Source organism: Anabrus simplex, chromosome 3 (assembly GCF_040414725.1).
Source record: "Anabrus simplex isolate iqAnaSimp1 chromosome 3, ASM4041472v1, whole genome shotgun sequence".
Classification (NCBI taxonomy): domain Eukaryota; kingdom Metazoa; phylum Arthropoda; class Insecta; order Orthoptera; family Tettigoniidae; genus Anabrus; species Anabrus simplex.
Window position 1 is genome coordinate 443220491 of NC_090267.1, and position 21875 is coordinate 443242365.

The 21875-nt window shown below is 40.8% G+C and overlaps 1 protein-coding gene across 1 annotated transcript in view; it reads right to left on the bottom strand.

Moving 5' to 3' along the window:
• Nucleotides 1–432: 432 nt before the first annotated feature.
• LOC136867421 (protein O-mannosyl-transferase TMTC2) overlaps nucleotides 433–21875 on the bottom strand; it is a 289097-nt gene continuing 267654 nt past the window's right edge. Inside the window, exon 10 of the mRNA XM_067144624.2 lies at nucleotides 433–764. Within this exon, the coding sequence (XP_067000725.2) occupies nucleotides 600–764 (165 nt within the window). The 3' untranslated portion in view covers nucleotides 433–599. The remainder of the gene's footprint in view (nucleotides 765–21875) is intronic.

Below are 21875 nucleotides of genomic sequence, written 5' to 3' on the forward strand. Positions count from 1 at the left end.
AATAAACAGAGACTGACAATAGACAAGTGAAAATCGTCTCAGTGTGTTGGCTCTTTTGAACCTTCACAGACACATAACTGTAACACCAACAGATCTGTTGAATGTATTTTCTAAGAAGCCTCAGAAGTTGGATTTTAGATCGTAATCTGAGCATAACATTCGCCGTAAAAACTATTCATTTTGATCACATTTTTCTTGTTTTGTATTTGAATGTAAGAATTTTTTTTGTATCGTACCGGTACTGCAAACTGAATATCAACATAATTTACTTGTATCAGTGTCTTTACAATGACACTCATGCATGTGCTCACCACATTATGTTGTATCATTTTGTAATTGTAACCCCCGATCCTGGCTACGCTACTGCATACAATGACAAGAACTAACAAAGGGTACACACCAGCTGGTAATAAAATAAAAGAATCAGTCTTATAAGTTTTAATGGTCCTCTGAAGAGAAGAATGTGGACAGTTTGTGTTACAAATTAAGTAACATTTTTGTGTTACTCTTAGATATGTTGGCAATTTATTTTTAAAACATTTTCCTGTTATTTGCCTAGTCCATGATGAGTTGCTTTGTGGGGGTTTCTTTGTTTTCTTCTATTCATCGTTGGAAGCCAGCAGCCGCCGTAACCGTTTCAGGTTGGCCATGGTCACCTTGTCTCCAGGAAGAAGTTCCAAAGCCCGCTGATAGTAAGCCTCAGCTTCACGAAATCTTCCTGTTATGTGATACAGTGCTCCGAGGTTTGCCACGCCTGCAGGTTCCTGGGGAAAGAAAATTTCTTAAATTAATAATAATAATAATAATGTTATTTGCTTTACGTCCCACTAACTACTTCTTAAGGTCTTCGGAGACGCCGAGGTGCCGGAATTTAGTCCCGCAGGAGTTCTTTTGCGTGCCAGTAAATCTACCGACACGGGGCTGTCGTATTTGAGCACCTTCAAATACCACCGGACTGAGCCAGGATCGAACCTGCCAAGTTGGGGTTAGAAGGCCAGCGCCTTAACCGTCTGAGCCACTCAGCCCGGCTCTTAAATTAATAAACAGAATGTTATAAAAACTAACTATGAACACCTACAACAAGATGATGATCTCGATCAATTCAAAACTCAGACATTACCAGACAGTGATCTGTCCGGAAGAGTTATATATGCAGCTAAATGTTTGAACCTGACAGAAAGAGGATTGGTCAAGAAGTTGGAACTGGTGAAGAGAAACATTCTGACGAAGATACTGAGACTCCGAAGTACAGAGGATGGATTATACAGAAAGGAAACCAATAATTGTACCCTAAGACTGAAAAGATCTTTGACACCATGTTCCTCGGACACATCTACAGATGATGCTGAAGACGACGATGCTCGTTGTTTAAATGGGTCTAACATCGATATCATCGGCCCCCAATGGCACGAGATGAAATGGACTACTACTACTAATAATAATAATTTAACTTTTACCGAGCTCGATAGCTGCAGTCGCTTAAGTGCGGCCAGTATCCAGTATTCGGGAGATAGTAGGTTCGAATCCCACTGTCGGCAGCCCTGAAAATGGTTTTCCGTGGTTTCCCATTTTCACACCAGCAAATGCTGGGGCTGTACCTTAATTAAGGCCACGACCGCTTCCTTCCCACTCCTAACCCTTTCCTGTCCCCATCGTCGCCATAAGACCTATCTGTGTCGGTGCGACGTAAAGCAACTAGCAAAAAAAAAAAAAAAAAAAAAAATTTTACCCACTGAATAAGATTTTAAAAAATGCTAAAGAAAATGATTATGAATTTAAAATAATCAGTGGATCTAATCCACATTCCTTTAGTTTCTTATAGCCGGCCCCGTGGTTTAGGGGTAGCGTGCCTGTCTCTTACCCGGAGGCCCCGGGTTCGATTCTCGGCCAGGTCAGGGATTTTTACCTGTACCTGAGGGCTGGTTCAAGGTCCATTCAGCTTTCAAGATCAGAATTGAGGAGCTATCTGACGGTGAGATAGCGGCCTCGGTCTAGAAAGCCAAGAATAACGGCCGAGAGGATTCGTCGTGCTGACCACACGACACCTCGTAATCTGCAGGCCTTCGGGCTGAGCAGCGGTCGCTTGGTAGGCCAAGGCCCTTCAAGGGCTGTAGTGCCATAGGGTTTGGTTTGGTTTTTATTTTCTTATAAAATTATTTTTAAATAGGTTAAATTGTACTAAAATGGAATAAGGCATTGTCTTAGAAATGAAATGATAATATTTCAATCAAATTGAAAGCAAAAGCAAAGAAAAACCAACAGACTAAAACAGCGTTATTAGAATAAAACTGAGTTAACAACAGAATAAAAATTAAAAACAAAAAAAGAAGAAGATTGTTTTTATACACGATCAAATAGATCACTATCCCTCATAAAACGGAGGACGAGGTCTGCTGACTGCTCGCCATCTCGTGGAATGAGGGAGATGGTACTCGGAAGTTTTAGATCACGACACAGATCGGCCAGGTCCACGGACTCTGTAAGCATGTGTACTACGGTCAGATGACAACCACAAGTACACACCGGGCTAGAGGGGGGGGGGATTCTTCCTTCTGTAAGTAGGAGTGCTTTGCTATACCACGGCCGATCCGAAGACGGCTTAATATCACTGCTTCTCTTTGACTACTCGAAGGGAAATCGTCCGTACCTTCGTAGTTCCTTTAATAGTTCTCAGCTTATTTGAAATAGGGGTGGCCTGCCACTCCTTCTCCCAACGTGATATTACCAAATATCTCAGGTGAGAACGAATATCACTGGCTGGAACCTTGCAAGGGAACGGGGACAATATGACCACCCTCTTGCCAGCTCTAGACATCTACAGAATAGATCCGGGAAGACTAACCAAGCAGATAGTACGGTTTTTTTGAGACCAAGAAAAGTACGGTTCACTAGGATCAAGGGATGTATAAGACCCGAAAGAAGTGGGAATACAAAGAACGAAAGTCAACAACAGGGAAGCTTATAAGTCGTGATTCAGGATGGTTTATTATAATATAGTCTGAGCATGTGCGAACCGTACTACTCCGTATCATTCCGTACCGTTCTGTGTGTGTGAGCTTATGCAAGTGGGATGTCCCATGCGGTTATCATCTGTGAAATTTAAGTCCATTTTATATTTTATATTCTTCTTACAACATTTTTCTGCAGGCCTTCGGGCTGACCAGTGGTCGCTTGGTAGGCCAAGGTCCTTCAGGGATGTAGTGCCACGGGGTTAGGTTAGTTACAACATTTTCATGCCGTCACAATGACAAGAGAACCATGCACATATTGGCTAGGCATGAGCATATACATTTTAGAAATAGAATAGTTGAATTAAAGAAAACGGTGATGATGATGACGATGCTTGTTTAAAGGGACCTAAAATCTAGGTCATCGGCCGCTTATGGCACGAAATGAGTCGAAATGCAAGAACAATTAAAAATCTATAATCCTCCACTGACCAGAATGAAAAATTTGAGGACGAAGAATGAATGGATGAATATGAATTTAAAACAATCAGTGGACCCGACCCGCAATGCCCCACATTCACAGAAACTAGCGTTAAACAATATCATTACTGACCAAGGGATTGCTTCTAAAGCACAGTCTTGAATTGATGATGCTTGTAGTCTAAAGGGGTCCAAAATCCAGGTCATCGGCCCCTCATAATAGTACTTATCGCTAGGAAAGTAGAACCATGGTATTTGTCATGTTGCGGTACTAATCAAAAATAGCGTAGACTCGTGGTATTCCACACATTATGGTACTACTCACAGGTAATGTAATTTTCACATGTAACACAGACCTATGGTGTTCTTCTCATAAGTGGACTAACCACAGGGCTCGCACTATACCCTGGTGTTCCTCACATCGTGGGTACTAATCAAAGGCAAGGCAGAACCATGGTGTCGCTGATATAGTGGTACGAATCACAGGTACTGTACAATGCATCCTAAATGCTACTAATCACAAACCTATTATGTACCTAACATAGTGGTACTACGCGCGAGTAAAAACGACCAATGATGTTTCCTGCGTGGTGGTACTAATTACAAGTAGTATCATGGGGATACCGTGGGTGAATTCTTCGTCTGCGTTCCCCACCCACAGGGGGTTGTGAGTTTGGTCCTCGAGAGTTATTTTCTTTCCCTCAAGTCCGCCGGTAAGCCGGTTAGGACCCCACTATCTGCCACCTGGGACGCGCCACGTGGGAGTATCACCTCTCCCCTGCTACGCCAGCGTAGTAAGTTCGTGGTAAAGGAAAAGATAATAATAATAATAATAATAATAATAATAATAATAATAATAATAATAATAATAATATTTGCTTTACGTCCCACTAACTACTTTTTAAGGTCTTCGGAGACGCCGAGGTGCCGGAATTTAGTCCCGCAGGAGTTCTTTTACGTGTCAGTAAATCTACCGACACGGGGCTGTCGTATTTGAGCACCTTCAAATACCACCGGACTGAGCCAGGATCGAATCTGCCAAGTTGGGGTTAGAAGGCCAGCGCCTTAACCGTCTGAGCCACTCAGCCCGGCTAAAGGAAAAGAAACAAGAAGTTTTAAGGTCTATGAGCGTAGTTGCTAAAAATGGAGACAGGCTTTTAGTGTAGGCCTACTAATTGCTATGGTAGTGATGAAGGTTTTGGGAAATTCGAATTGCTTAGTCTGCAAAACGTTTCGGGACGGTGCCTCTCGTTCCAGTCATCAAATCAGTCACTTATCTGTAAGGTGATATTTTTCTTTGACCTGTTCAGCAAACCTTATTGTAGGGTCTATTATGATCCTTGTGAAGAATTTGGGTTGCAGGCGATGAAACCTATTTGGCGATTACTGCTATTACAAGATACGGTGAATACCTTACCCTAGAAAATCAGCGATTGCTGAACTGGCAGCGTGACGATGTTGCAACGCCGAGACCTGCCGGCTATACTTCGTACAGCTGATTCATTCGCAGTCATATGGATACCCTGCACGATAAGAAAAGTTATGTTGGCACAGTTAAATCCCATTCGAATTTCTCTATCCAATTATATCAAACATGGCAGTGTTTGAAAACATTATTGAATTCGGTTCTTGAAATTTCTTACGCCATGCAACTCATGCCCTGATTAAGTCTAACGCTCTGGTACCGTTATGTCGGACGTAATATTCTCTATTAAGTGGGACAATTAAACAAACAAAACCGAATTTGACCCGAACTCAGTAGCCAACTCGCTCAGTTGATTCGGAATATTGCCTGCAGCAAGAGTTCGCATTAAGTGTGCGTAATGAGATCAGAAACTCCGTTTCCGAGATCATACACCTCTTAGACTTATGCAGCCTCATTATATTTGACCATGAGTCCTCAACAGTCCATATTTTTTTAACTTCTTGAGTGAACATGTACAGTCGTTAAGAAAAAAGAATGAGCGCATGGTGTATGTAAGTTGATCGCAGGTACACTTTTCTAATAATAATAATAATAATAATAATAATAATAATAATAATAATAATAATAATAATAATTGCTTTACGTCCCACTAACTACTTTTTCAGTCTTCGGAGAAGCCTAGGTGCCAGAATTTAGTCCCGCGGGAGTTCTTTTACGTGCCAGTAAATCTACCGGCACGAGGCCGACGTATTTGAGCACCTTCAAATACCACCGGACTGAGCCAGGATCGAACCTCCCACGTTGGGGTCAGAAGGCCAGTGCCTTAACCGTCTGAGCCAATCAGCCCGGCGGTACACTTTTCTCAGAAACAATTGAACCTATAGATATATTGCTTCTTATACAGTACTTCAGTCAACCCCCCCCCCCAGAGGTTTTCGTTAGATCAGTCCTAATTATTTCTTTTCAAAAAAAAAAAAAAACTAAACATAAGAAGACCCTGAGAATTTATCATGGTTTAAAATTAACTTTGAAATGAAAGAACACATTTTAAAAATTATAACAATATATTAATATGCTCGTAATCAGTATAATAGGGAAACAAAAATGTTTATTTACAGCTACACTGTAGCATAACGTAGTTCTACTACCGTAGTGTATAATTTAGTGAAAACAATTTTATTAAGCATTTTCAGTAAATAGTAAACACATTACAAAGCGGGGCGTTAGAAAGTGATCATCATTTAAGTAGCTTTCAGATCAGAAGTTTTAAAGAGATATTCATAGCCACATCAATAGTATTCGTAACTTTCCTAGTTTGGCAAGAATTCGATTCTAAAGTTTCCCCAAAACAATATAATCGAGTTCTTTTTATTGCACCTGTCACATATAAATATTTAAGGAAAAAAGTAATCCCATTTTCTGAATTGGAATTTTTTGATGAAGAAGTTGGAGACAAGTTGTGTATCTCATCAGCGACTGACTGCTGGTGATTTATGTGCACCAAAGAACACAGACTTTAAAGCTTGCATTTCTCCAAATCGGACATGCGAGTTCTCTTAAGGATCGATATATTCTAAAACGATCAGATATATGGTCTCCACCTTTCTTTAAGTTTTCAGGGTGAGGCAAAAGTTAACTTCTCTAATGTTTTGTAGGTGAACAGGTAAAGAGAGCTCAAGATAAAGAACAATGCTTCATTTAGACATCACTCATGTATCGTTCAAACATTTGTCGTAAGTCATAACGTAAAATGAGTCTCTTTTTCCTTGACGATAGGAAGTTCGTTGAACACCTCCAACTGATTCAAAGTTACACATCTTTTCTCCCGCACCATTTCATCGATGGCGGTAATGACAGTCTGATGATGTTCGATAGTCATTCCACTCGTCGTTATTCACAATTGACCCTCAAGAAAGCCACAGCACCACTTTCTTACCTGTTAGAAAGTCGCTTCTTTTTTCCGATATGCACGCGCAATCCTCCGGTGAACGTTGACAGGTTCTGTGTTTTTGCCTGCAGCTAATTGACCTCTGTGTGGAACTTCTTCCATACCACTCACTTATAACGTCGCTGTTTTTCAACTGTCAGCGTATCAAGGTTCTCGTATACGACCTCTGTGGGGATGGGGGCGGAAGAATAACACCCACGGTATCCCCTGCCTGTCGTAAGAGGAGACTAAAAGAGGTTGAAATATCTAATCTAATTTTGGGATTTGGATTTAGCAAGTTTCATAACAGAAAATAATTATTCGCACACACAATTCTATAGTTAAACGTTCGTGGACTGGCGGCTACAATTTAGACAACACACTATATACTTACGCACTGCAGTCAAGTTGGTGGACTAGCGCCTGCAGTGTAGGCAACACAGCGTACAATTGCGTACTACTGCCTATTAGTTCTTGGACAGGCGCCTACAGGACAAGCAACACCTAGTCCTTTGACGTGACTTTTCGCGACTCTTTCCCGCCGTGGCGATACTGCCGATTTTGCCTTCATCATCTCAAACGTTTCGCTAGTGGATTTGACTAATTTTGGTGGAACTTGAAAAATGCCCATTGCTCAAACTATGACATTCTCAAGTTCAGCCGCTCACACTGAACTACTCTTCATAACAGAGACCACAGTTCCGCTTAAACTGTGTGCATGAAAGTACCTCCTGCTGCGACTAGCGAAGAGTTCTCACGGCAGTATCTTTTAGTGCAACAAGTTCGCTGTAGTGCACCACAGGGACACGAGGTAGCCACTCCATGAATTTAATGACTATACTACGTATGTCGAACCGAACATAAATAATAAACGTGCACTAAATGCATGCAACCTTGGAAATTTGGTTTGAGGGACATTCTTGTAAACAATCAGCCAAATCCTTTATGGCCCGGTTTCATCAACACATGTTAGTACTTAACACGGTGTTAAATAATTTTAACATACGATTTAAGAAAATTTGCGTTTCATCAACAACTGTTAACATTTGTTAATGTTAAACTGCGTATTAAATTTAACATCAGCCATTTCCAATGTTAAATGGCTAACATTAGCATTTAGCAACCTGTTCCAAAATGGCTGCTGTGAATCTCGCTTTCGATGCGGAATTGCCTTATTTAGATCTTTTACAAAACAATCCTGATCGAAGAAGAGTTCAGCGACGTAATGACTTCGAAAATTTGACGGATGTGGAATTTCTTCATAGATACAGGTTATCGAAAATAGCCGTTGCTGAGGTTGTTGGCGAAATTCAAGTGAGGCTGGAATATCCTACGAAGAGAAACCTCTTTCTCCAATGATGCAGGTACTGATAATATTACGATTTTTGCTACTGGTTATTTTTCACATAATGGTCGGAGACAATGCTGGAATTTCTGAAGCCACTGTTAGTAGAGTTGTTTGTCGAGTGTCTGCAGCAATAGCATCCATGAGAAGGAGGTATATACCATTCCCTTCAGTAGAAGAGCGTCAGCAAATTATCCGCGACTTCTATGAAATAAGCCGTTTTCCTGATGTTTGTTCTAGGTGCAATAGATTGCACACATGTAAGAATCCAATCACCTGGAGGCAATTGGGCCGAAATATATCGTAATCGGAAGGGATATTTCTCTGTTAATGTTTATGTTCAGTGATTATTGAGCCTAACCTCCAAATCAGGGATATACTTGCTAGGTGGTCTGGTTCTGCACACGACAATACAATATTTAATAACTGCTATATCGGAGCACAGTTTGAAGTGGGACAATAACGAAGTGATTTTGTTAGGTGACAGCGGATACCCGCTAGAAAAGTATCTTTTAACCCCATTGAAACCCTCGCGGACTTTCTCCCACGCCTTGCCCTTTTCTTTTATCGTCAAGCCATCTGTGCGCTTGCACTCAATAACTTATATACTGTATATTTACTAACTAATTCAATTAACAACTCTTTTTCGAAGGAGGAAAAATTAGAACTACGATTCCGTTTCACTTCAAGCGCCATATTTTACAGCTGTACTCAAACAAAAGCGCATCGGAGCGCGCTGTAAAACAGCATGTTCGTACCACTGCCTCCTTGATTCGCACCAGTTCGCAATATTGGGAGAGTTAACAGTCGATTAGTTAACATTTCACAAGAAAAGTTTGATGAAACGCAAGAAACCTAACAAGATGTTAAATTTTTAACTCCGTATTAACTAACTACTTGTTAGTATATATTTAACATGTGTTGACGAAACCGGGCCTATGTGTTTATATGTCCTTCAACGTCACATTGTAAATTTAACAGTTCCATTTGGTACCTGCTAGGAACATTGTCGACATCCATTAAATACGGGTTGCAAAGAAAAGATATGAAACGTAGTAGATGTTTCTGCATTTTGAAACCTGGACTCAAACTTCGTTAGATCTAAAAGTGTTGCACATCGAAAATAAAAATAAATCTTTGAATATTAAAGCAGCAATCTAAATTCACATCGCAAGAAAAGGTAACGAATCCAACCTGAACGATCATGCATATTTAAAAAATTCTCCTATTCGCCCTACTTAATATCTGGACAAAATTTACACTTCATGAATCCCACTTAAATCTTCGTACAGTTTTGTTTCCGTATTCAACGAGCGAATTGTTCCAAATTGCGACATGTTTCTCTACTTCAGTGCCAACGGCCGTAGCCGTGTTGGAACACCGGATCCCGTGAGATCTCCGAAGTTAAGCAACATTGGGCGTGGTCACGAGTTGGATGGGTTGCCAGTTAAAGGTCTGGAATGTGTGATTTTTAAAATTCAGTATTGCGTGGTTGGCGGTGTTGTATGTAATTGAAGGTCATCTGTGGTTCAGTGGTAGAATGTTTGTCGACGTACTGCAAGATCACGACTTCAAACCTGGTGGAGGTATTCTGATTTTTGAAGGGTGGAGAGAAATCCACTCGACACTCCATGTTGTACGATGCCGGCATGTAAAATATATATGGTGATACTATTGGTGTCTAATCGACAGGGTTAATTGAAACTCATAGATCACACAAGAGATATCCGACTCACTCTCCCATCTAGTAGAGTAGAACTAGACGCACAGGCAGCCTGAAGGACATTTACTGTTGTGATAAGTGTAGGAGGAGAATCAAATGGTAAACAAGCCAGGAATAATAATAATAATAATAATAATAATAATAATAATAATAATAATAATAATAATAATAACACCTTAACGTTGCAATTGCTTTTGAGTTTAGGAGATGTTGGTGTGTCGGAATTTGCCCTAGGAAGGAGCTCTGTAACGGCTGACCGTGGCGACACAGTGTTTGCGGTATTTATTCACTTCTCCGGGCAGACAATCGATTGTGGTAAACAGTTGGCTCGTGTTAAAGCGGTCTAAGATAACATCCGTGTTCTAGGTACGCTAATTATTTAGACTACAGGGGTTTTGATTTTGCGGAAAGCAAAACAAGCCGATTTCAAACCTTCATTCACGTGTAAGACATTACTTAGGACTGCACATTGTACTCTGTTGATCTCGACAAGGAGCATTGGTTTGAACAAGGTGTCCAATTTAGGCTTCTATTTGGCTTGCGTGACACAAGTAATCTGATTAAGTCATGTGCTGGAACCAGGCATGTAATTCATTTATCACTTTCCCTATACAATATTCCCAGGGCACTCCTCATCTCTGCATAACTTATCAAAGAAAGACAAAAAGAACAGCGCTGTCGCTTATACATAAATGTATAAAAAACTTGACCTATCTCACCATATATCGATCAGTAAGCACGCAACCAACCAACAAATCGAACTCTAATTTGCTTAAGTAGAACACTACATTCAGTCAGGCCCGGATCTATGGACCATCGCGTTCCGGGGGAGGGACAGATGTACACGGTTTTCATAGGGGGTTAATATCGACGGATGTTTCGTTAGCTTCGAATTGTTTCTGTTTGCTCCGAACGAGTTGGCCGTGCGGAGCTGTGAGTTTGCATTCGGAAGATAGTGGGTTCGAAATCCCACTGTCGCCAACCCTGAAAATGGCTTTCCGTGGTTTCTCATTTCAACACCAGACAAATTCTGGGGCAGTACCTTAATAAAGGCCACGGCCAATTCCTTCCCACTCCTAGCCACAAGACCTACCTGCGTCACTGTTACGTAATAACAATAATTTTTTTTTAAGTTTCTGTTTGCTGACTTTTAGCAACTGTTTCTCCAGTCATTAGGTGGTAGGTTGGCCATTCAGTAGTTCATATCGATTGTTTTGCTATAGTTTCGATTTTTTATGGACAAAAGGCTAGTCTATATATGTTGACCATTCCGGTTGAAAAGTTGGGGTCAGAAGGCCAAAGCTCTACAGTAGGATCTACTTACTGCGGAGTAAAGAAGTCATCCAGCCGTAAAACTGGGCTGCATACAAAACGTGTCGAACCAAGGTAAATGAGAAAATGTCACGAAGAAGAACATTCAGTACTGGTACTGTTCTGGCCCACTGAATACACGAATTTATTGCTTTGTGCTGGCCATACGTCCCAGAGCCAACGGAATTAACTAAATAAGCCTTCTCGTCCATTGAAGCGGAAACATGTGAACTGCGAGTTCGGACGAATCTGTGCGAAGTCAGTTCGTCCAAAATCGTGCGTAAGCTATGGTTTTTTGGCAGGGTAATTAGAGTAATCCCCTATTACAGTTTATTTTTTTATCAATCGCCAGGCTCCTTCCAGCAGTTCTCACTACAGGAGGGGGCTATTGTCTTTATTATTACAAATTCTTATTATTATCATCGTGAGTAGCCTCGCGATTCTATGGCAATCGCCGAATACAACAGGCTCCACCGGGCAGTGATCACTGCGTGGAGGGCCCACTGTACCTATCATAGCTTGTTTATTACTTATAACTGTAGATTAGATTTATTCCCAGGGCTAACGGCTCACCGGAAGTGAGTTGACCGTGGGCCATTTGTTTCCAAATACTATATTGTTTTGTTTAATACAAATATTATTTTGTCATTGTTCTTAAGCAGGGGAGTTTATACATTCTGTATTTGCTTAGGCTATTATTTATTTGAACATTGTATTGGGCGAAGGCCTATAAGGTTCAATAAATCCTACTAATACTAGTTAGAGTATTCTACGTACCTTGGTTCTTTGGCTGCGTATTCGGCCGAGTTGTTAGCAGGTATGTGCGTGAATTAATGGCGCTTCCTGAAGATTTGTGTGATCTTTACGCACTAGGTACACCTTTGCTTGTGCGAAGAGCACATAAGAGGAGACGGGAGTAGTTAAGTCATATTTTTATCGAAAATACAAATGTTTGGTGAATTTTCACGTATGTGGGCTGACCGAGAAAAGGACCAGAGACAGTACTTCCTTTATTTTCGCATGAAATGTTAAACATTTCGATACATATTACAAAAAGTATGATATTAGTTAAAGAAGTACAGTAACTTTCGAGAAACTGTTTCACCTGAAAAAACGTCTAGCCGTAATTTTGAGGTAATCAATTTTCATGTTGAAATGGGAAGCTGGAGAATTTCCCCCACTTCTACTTAATTTTTTCCAATTTTAACATTAATTTCCTAATTCCCAACCGGGCAAAGGAAATCTTCTCTTATCCCAGAGTATGTTTTGTAACAGCGAGAGGTAATAGAAACAACGGAAATGATTCTCTCTCTCATAAGTGCGATAAAGCTATTTTCGAGCGGCCACAGCATTCGGGAGTATGTGTGGAGTTTCGTTGTCAAGTCACAGAATGATAACATTTATCTCAAATGAGAAATTTCATCTTTATTTTCTATAATTCGAACGCTGGAGACAATGACACTTTTAGAACATATTTTAAAAAATAATCAGGCGTAAGTAGGAAGTGATCGGATGGGAAAATATAAATATTGCTAAAGTTTTTAAAATGAAAATTACACTTCGAATTCGTGTTAGAAAAAATCTTCAGCTATGAAAATCAAGAGCAGTGGTATGAAATAAATAAACTCTATAAAATTAAAATTACCTGCCTGACCCATTTCTCTCGCCACCTCACTCCATAACACCTGCACATCCCGCGTGTGGTAATTAGACTCTCGCAGGTCCCACAAATACTTCCCATATTTTACCAGAAGTATCAGCTTTTCAGCATTGATGATAAAACCCAGCTCTTCGGCTGAAAAATCCAAACCAATCTGGGTAGTTCGTAGCTCGCATGTATTCGTACGTTCAGTGACTAAAAACGTCGGTTCCAATATACAAAGGGCACTAGGAAAGTTTTGCAATGTGAGTGAACGCTTTAGACTTCTTCAAAATAATTTCCACCACACTCAATACACTTCTCCATACGTCGAAACCAGTCACTGAACCAACTCTGCCACATTTCTTCGGTTACATTTTCACACTCTTGATCCCATGCTGCCAAAGGCTCCTCGTTGGATGCAAAACGTCGCCCTTTGAGCTTTATCTTCACATCTGGGAAGAGTGCGAAGTAACATGGGGCAAGATTAGGACTGCATGGAGGGTGATCAAGCACAGTCAATCCCGATCTGGCAAAAAAATCCATTGTTACATTAGCACGATGTGCTGGAGCATTGTCGTGATGCAAGAACCAAGTGTAGAGCCGTGACCTTAGACGGAGCTGCTTGAGAACCTGGATGACCTGAGGCAGACAAGTCTCACTGTACTACTTCGCAGTAACTGTCCTTTGTGTTTCTAGCACAACCCGAGTCAGGATGCCCCGTTTAATGAAGAATACTGCAATCATCCTTTTCTTCACTGACCTTGACTTTCGCACAGTCACAGGAGTACCTTCATCTTCTTCAAACAGCCACACCTTGTTCTGGGATTTTGTTGCGACATCGTAATAATAAAGCCGAGTTTCGTCACCTATTGACGTTACGCGAAGTCTCATTTTAAAACTGTTTTAGCAATTTTCGGCACCATTTCACTCGATGTGCCCTTTGTTCCTCTGAAAGTGAATGGGGCACCCAAAGGGAACAAACCTTTCTAACATGAAGATGGTCGTGTAGAACTGAATGAATGGCTAGTGCAGGGATGTGGAGGGTCTCTTCTACCTGCCGATATGTCAACTACCTCTCTTGCTGCAACATTTTCCTCACAGCTTCAATGTTATCCTCAGTCACTTATTCAGACGGTCGCCCAGAAAGAGGATCGTCTTCAACCCCAAAATTCCCCCTCTGGAACTCTTTGTACCAGCGCAAAATTGTTGTCCGATGTGGATAGTCTTTCCCCAGCACAGGAGTCATTTCCTCCAGGCACTGGTCAACAGTTAATCCACGAGCAAAATTGTAGCGGATTGCGCGATATTCACCTTTATACCATGCACGGTGTGTGTTTGATGCTGATTTCTCAGCATTGGGAGCTGCTATAGCTCATTCCACGTTAAGAAAGCAGTTTTGCTCTTATGGATCTATAAGGGATGAACACACTTCCTCTGAGACACCCATAATTCCTCGAGATTAATGGATATTATACTGTACTTTGTAATGTATTACAAAAGAGATAAAAAGGATGAGGCATTTTTACCCGTGAGTTATTAAAATAACTACATAACATTTTCTTTTTCATAAATACATTTGTAGGGAGGAAGAAAATTACGGTAAGAACCATCGCTTCGTTGCTCTTCATTTTCGTTCTTGTGTGTTGCTCTGGTACAAGCCTAGTGTAGTATTTATTTGTTGCGTGTGTGTTTTAGGCTTTAAATCAGTGCTTAATAGTCTTGTGTTGAGTACGAGTTATGCGATAAGTCTACGTGTGCAATTTCTTTCTTAACATTACTATTGTCATCTTTTGTAGAGTCGTTTATAGTATTTATTTGTTGCGTCGGTTTTTCTGGCCTTTATTGCCTGGAGAAATTTGTTCAACAGAGTGTTGCAAATTGGACAGACAGAAGACTACATCACTGACCTGCAATATGCGATCTCAATACAGTGTCGCAAATTAGACAGACATATGGCCTCTCATCACTGTGCGTTACAATATGTGTCTGAGGCAGAGATCAGCCTAAATGTCCTCTCACAGATGAACACCACTGAACGGACCTGCTTACAAACTGAAAGCTAGAATAGCCGCCTCCCAGTATGATCAGCAAACGCACTTACGCCATCTATCTATCTCGCGAGACATTGGAACAGCCTTAAATCATTATGAATATCAATATGTCCCTAAAAAAAAGACCGCTTAAACGCACTCCCACAAATAGAACAACCAATGGGCCTACCCCCGCTATGTGTAACGCTAAGCGACCCAAGAGAGGATTTAACCTAAAGGAGCTCCGAAGGAATTTTATAAGAGGCCCCACAAACGGAACGGAAGTCAATCCCCACTATGACTGCTAGTGAGTACCTGACAATGACTATCTGACTGTGTACATTGTTACCTATGGAATTTAATTTCCTATGTAACCTAATCATTGTGTATTATTTTGTGTATGGCTGCAATACATTATTATACATTAAATGCATCCCTCACCCCGCGAGCCTTTAACAGTTATATGTCTATTTTCTCCCTCAATTTGCCTTACACTTCAATGCTGAGGTTTTTTCATGTGCCGTAGTACCTCTGAGTCTGTACAAACCAAAATTAACCCCTGTAAACCCCCGTCCTCTTTAGTTCATAAACATAATTTGAGCTTAGTTTTTTCTGCTTTTCGTCTTCAAATTAAATACTGAATTTCACAAATGTATGTGCCACAGTTTTCCCGTGATGGTGTTGAGCAGAGCCGTTCGATATGGCAACCCTGTTGTCATAAGGGCAATACTGTTTTCTTAACATGGAATGAGCTAGGTTACACGCAGGGCGGGGATTCCCCGCTGTTAAAATTTTGAATTTCATTGAGATGCGTGAAGAGTTGTTCTCCAGACATCGTCCGCGCAGAGTGGAGTCATTGTTAGTCACTGCCGAGGCGTGTACACGAATAGACGTTTGTAATTCTTCTCCCGGGCGGAGAGTTCCCACCTATGCGTGTGACAGTGTGACTATTGTAAGTTATATTCTTGACTTTCGTTGCTGTTGCTCTTGTTATACCTTCACCTATTACAGTAGAAGTCCGATAGTCCGGCACGATCGGGACCGGCCCGGTGCCGGATTACTGAAAATGCCGGACTATCGGGCGGTACCTCTTACTTCGATGTAGGTTAAGGCGTACAGTGAAAACATCTCTAACACCGCGTTTTGCAGTAAAATGTTGATCAGCAGAATCATTAGTTTAATAATACACTCCTCTTTTCAATCGCGTTGTTTCTTATTGTCATTCCATAATAATGCCGAAGTTCATCGATATTTGTATCTGTAAGTCTCCCTTTACCATTTAGAGACTTTCCATTTACAACTTCTTTTTTCCTTCTTTCCGCTTCAATTTTTGAAGGCATGTTCCCATCCGTTTTTGAACGTGGCCCATACATTCAATTTTTTATCATATGGTTGGCTTTCCAGTACTCAGCGTAGCACACAGCCTTCCGGACTGAATATTTCCAGAAATAAAGATATTTAAGTAAGTCAATGCATAACAACTGGATTGTATCAGATACATTTGCACTATTTACTTTGAAATAATAAAAAAATACACCTCCAATGGTTTCGACAAATGCATCAAATTGTTCAGGAGAGATAATATTAAAAATCCTGGAATGGTGCCGGACCATCGGGCGTTCCGGACTATTGGATGCCGGACTTATGGAATTCTACTGTACTCATTGTTCTTTTTATATTCGTTTTTACGAATGGTACACTTTAGAGCATTTGATAGATTTTAGTGCTCTCAACGAATATGTGAATAAATTACAGTGTATATACTTTTAGTTCTTTTAACTTTGTGCATTTTACTTTTACTATTTTTTACTATTGTTACTATTTTACTTGTTCCTCATTGATGTGAATTTTACTGTAGTGTTCATTGTACATTAAAAAACTAGAAAAATACAAACATGTTGTAAAATGTACACTGTGGGGGAACCTCCACCTATGCGCGTTAGGACGTATACAAAATCAGGAATGAACGAGGGAATATTACTTCCCTTTTTCGTTTATTTTAATTCAGGTCATTAAAACAATTAACTTTAAGTAAACAACGGTACTGTGAAGAAGATTTTTAGGCCTTTTCTCCTTCAATAGAACAACAGAGATGAGTTATTCACTTATTTGTGCATGATGAGGGAATCCCCGCCCCGCGTGTAACCGCGATACAATTATTACAGAGTGTTAAGCAGGCATGTGACATACGCTTAGTGAACTTTGACTCAATTGCAGTGCAAGACTACTGTCTGCGTGTCGCGAGAAGTCACCCCCCTTCCCTACTTTATGCAAGGGGTTTTACGTCGCACCGACACAGATAGGTCTTATGGCAACGATGGGATAGGAATGGCCTAGGAGTTGGAAGGAAGCGGCCGTGGCCTTAATTAAGGTACAGCCCCAGCATTTGCCTGGTGTGAAAATGGCCTACTTTATGGAAAATTTTATTTTCATTTTATCCGGCTGAATCTAGGAATTATAAAAACAAGCAATTTTTACGAGCCCTTTTGTCTTATTAGCTAATTATTTTCTTTAATTATGAACAAAATTATTAGCGAAAATACGCAAGAAATGAAGCCTCCGTGGCTCAGGCGGCAGCACGTCGCCCTCTCACCGCTGAGTTCCGTGGTTCAAATCCTGGTCACTCCATGTGAGATTTGTACTGGACAAAGCGGAGGTGGGATAGGTTTTTCACCGGACACTCCGGTTTTCTCTGTCATCTTTCATTCCAGCAACACTCTCCACTATCATTTAATTTCATCTGTCAGCCATTAATCATTGCCCCACAGGAGTGCTACAGGCCTCGGTAGCAGGCACAATTCCTATCCTCGCCGCAAGCTGGGGACTTCATTCATTCCATCCCTGACCCGGTCAATGACTGGAAGACAGGTTGTAGGTTTTCATTTTCACGCAAAAAATGTCGTTCGTCGCGACTAACCGATTTGTGCAGCGCTACAGCAAGTAGTAAAGACTTTGCATGTGCTGTGAGGAAGGGTAGCAGGGGTATATATTTTTTTTTGCCAAGATTTGATTCACCCGCTTGCCGCGCGCATTCGTCTGTTTGGCAGTCTCTTTAGTTTCTGTTAGTTTGTAGTCAAATACTAAATGATTTTTTAAATTGTATAATCATGCTGTACTTCTATTTAATTGTAATAAATGTGTAATATTGTTCCTTTGATGAAAGTTTTATTGTATAGTATTGAATCAAAATCTCAAGAAACTATTATTACCTGTCAACCTTTACCTCTCTGTCGAAATTCGCTCCGGGGACATAAGACTTACTACTTTGTAGCATTTTTTCGGTTTTGATGTGTATACATCGCGGCTGTTATATTCTATAAACCGGGTAGCTTTTGTGTCCGTACATTTTATTTGTCCCTCCACTTCTAATTCCCAATCGCCGCTACTGGCTATCAATTTAAAACTTCACAGCAGCACCGTAGTTCACAAGAATCACCGCGGACGGAACCGATGTTTATTGTCAGGCCTTGAGACTTGGAGATTGGCGCATGCGCAGTAGCCATGCTCACCCTCCACACTCCTTGCAACGCATGCACACGACTTCTCGTCACACGACCATAGCAGTCAGTAGCGATGGGGATATCGAATGTTTTAAACTATCGTTAAGACTACCGATTGTGAAGCGTAGTTTTCACTCGGTTTGAAATTGGTTAGAAAGTAGTACAATACGTTTTGTACTGCAGTGCTCGACTGCTAGTAACTACAAAGATCAAATGTTGAAATGTGGATCGTTGTATTAAACTACCGTTTTTATAGCATGTTTGTTTTGTTGGTAGTGATATAAGCGGAAATATAGAGGCTAGTAGCAAATGTTACACAATGCTCGAGTGAAGTGATTGGAAACTGAAATACGTTGGTCTGTAAAATAAGATAAACATTTTCGATTAAAGTAATTGTGGTCATTATGATTTATTTTATTTTCTCTGTTCATAAAATAACAAATGTTAGGTAATCTCAGATGAAGGTTAGGTTTACACCTTATTATAATGACACCACACATTGAAGTAATGCGAATACTGTAAACTAACCTAAATGAAAAGACAACATATTTTCCTAGGATCAAGTAATACATCATATATTAATTTAAAAATCATTCCATTTAGTTAACGTTAATGTTCATCATTAGAAGTTCATGGTTAGTACATGGAAAGTATTTATAAAAACCAAAACATGATTATCTATTGATAAAGTGCACAATAATAAAATTTCAATGATAACTATACACATTTGAGTCAGCATCTGCGAGGGGGAAATAAATACGAACATATTAATCACTTTATGAGTTCATGTTTTACATCATAATTATCGCCAGTCAAAGAGTATATAGTCTACTATCAATGTGACTTTACGCCATGACGAAAGAGGAGGCCGATTTCAGCGCCGATAACTGGAAACAACAGGAATTTGAGATCCGAATGAAAAAAACCGAATGCCAATGGACACAATCGGTTGTAACGGTAGCTGATGACTATCGAATGATTCGGTAGTTTTCATTCGATAGTTCCATCACTAGTAGTCAGTGTAGACATCGCCGTCCAGAGTCGGCACCGATTCGTCGAATTGTACACCCACGGCGATCTTAAATCACGTGCAGATTTGGCAACACTGCCTTGCAAAGCTCATACGAATTCACCCGTAAAGCGATCTGATTGGCTATCTCCAGCAGCTGATTAAATGACAACGGCGCGAAATATCTAATTATTTTTAAAAATTATTTGTCAGTATGGCCAACCCTCTAACGCTCATATATCCGGTTCACGATGTTTCCGACCATCCAGTTTAATATGATTGTCAACCACCAGAGAGGACTAATGATAGAGAAGTTCATTTCAGGTTTCAATGCCATTACGTCATCTGTAAAGCATTAACCTGTATCTTCAGCTGGTAGAAAGGGAAGGCCAAAACATGCATAATGAAAAATTCCCAATTTCTGAAGACTGTGTGGAATATCCGTTACGTGTTATTTTGAACAGGTCCACCCACGTGGTGTAGTGGTTAGCATGATTATCTGCCGCCCCCGGAGGATCGCGTTTGATTCCCGGCTCTGCCACGAAATTTGAAAAGTCGTACGAGGGCTGGAACGGAGTCCACTTAGCCTCGGGAGGTCAACCGAGTATAAGAGCGTTCGATTCCCACCTCAGCCATCCTCGAAGTTGTCTTCCGTGGTTTCCCACTTCTTCACCAGGCAAATGCCGGGACAGTACCTAACTTAAGGCCACGGCCGCTTCCTTCCCTCTTTCTTGTCTATCCCTTCCAATCTTTCCATACCATCACAACGCTCCAGTTCAGCATAGCAGGTGAGGCTGCCTGGGCGAGGTATTTGTCCTCCGTCCAAGTTGTATCCCCAGACCCAATGTCTCACGCTCCAGGACACTGCCCTTCCGGTGGTAGAGAAGGGATCTCTCGCTGAGTCCGAGGGAAAAACCAACCCTGTGAAGTAAATGGATTAAGAAAGAAAGAAAGAAAGAAAGAAAGAAAGGAAGAAAGAAAGAGTAGGAACATCATGTGCTCATTATATTTTTCAGTGACTATACAACGGAAGCCAATGTGCAATATGTACGTACTTATTTCTGACTTTGCTGTTGTTTCTAACAGCAACGTTCTGTTGACTGCTCCTCATTTTAATATAAATATGTATTTAAAACTCCAAGAGTGTGTTTGTGAAAACAAAGATGTCAGCATGGCTGCGACAGAACGACTAATTTGAATCCCTGCAGTTGGAGGAGAACAAGAGTTGACCAAGGGAGCTCGGACTGGGAAGTTCCAAGTAAGTGGAAGGAGTGCCAGACTCAGCTAGTAGAACCGTGATCGCCAACCCTCGCTTCCAAGTTGAAAGTCCCTGGTCCCCACCTTTCAGTCACCTCATACGATAGGCAGAGGATACAGAGAGAGAGAGAGAGAGAGAGAGAGATTTTTTACAATTATTTGTTTTACGTCGCACCGGCACAGATAGGTCTTATGGCGACGATGGGATAGGAAAGGGCTAGGAATGGGAAGGAAGCAGCCGTGGCCTTAATTAACGCATAGCCTGAGCATTTGCGTGATGTGAAAATGGGGAACTACAGAAAACCATCTTCAGGGCTGCCGACAGTGGGGTTCGAACCCACTATCTCCCGAATGCGAGTTTACAGCTGCACGATCCAAACCGCACGGCCGACTCAACTCGGCTAGAGAGAGAGAGAGACAGAGAGAGAACACACATGGAGCCAGCTGATGACAGTCCTGTATAGACGGAAGATGCAGCCTATTTGACACTGCACTATCTTTAGCTCGGATTCCAGAACAAAGTATACAATAACGGCGAGCTTACAGCATCAGAATTAAAGCGCAACCAGCAAGAAAACCGCCCCGGTTAAGCCGGAAGATGGGACTAAAATGAGGAATTATATATCCAAGTCTTATAACTCCCTTCACTAAATTGACTCCCTTCTCTTCTGCTAAATTATTATTGGCTAAATAAATGAAAAGGATGCTCAATAGAATAGGTATGGCAGACGGCTGGGGTAAAGAGATTCAGAACAAAGACACAAAATTCAGTAAGAATGTAACGATTACAATGAAGGATGTTGAGACAAAATGATTATGACAGAATGTAATACTAAAAGAACATCATCGCAATTCTGTGAAGTTATCCAAAATATGTCCGTAAGGAAAGAAAGGCTTTCAAATAGAGAGGTAAGAGGTATGGTGTGTTGGCTAATGGGGATGTATAAAAATACTGGTCGAAAAGAGTAACAGAACAAAGATCATTTTTTTTTGGTGGAGAAATAATGGAAGAGGCACATCTATTGAGAGCATGTAGGGAAGTGACGCATTTAAAGTTAAATATTTGGGTGGTGAATACAAAACAAAAATAGAAAGCGAGAAAGAATTGCATACAATTGTTAAATTATTGAACAAAGACTGAATTACACTGGGAAGAATAGCACTCTTTAAAAAAAAGGATATGTGGCTAAAGGAAATGAAAAAGAAAAGGCAATAACTAAAAGAATGAAGGGTAAGATACCGTTCATATTTGTCCTAGAAAGAGGAAGGCATGCTCG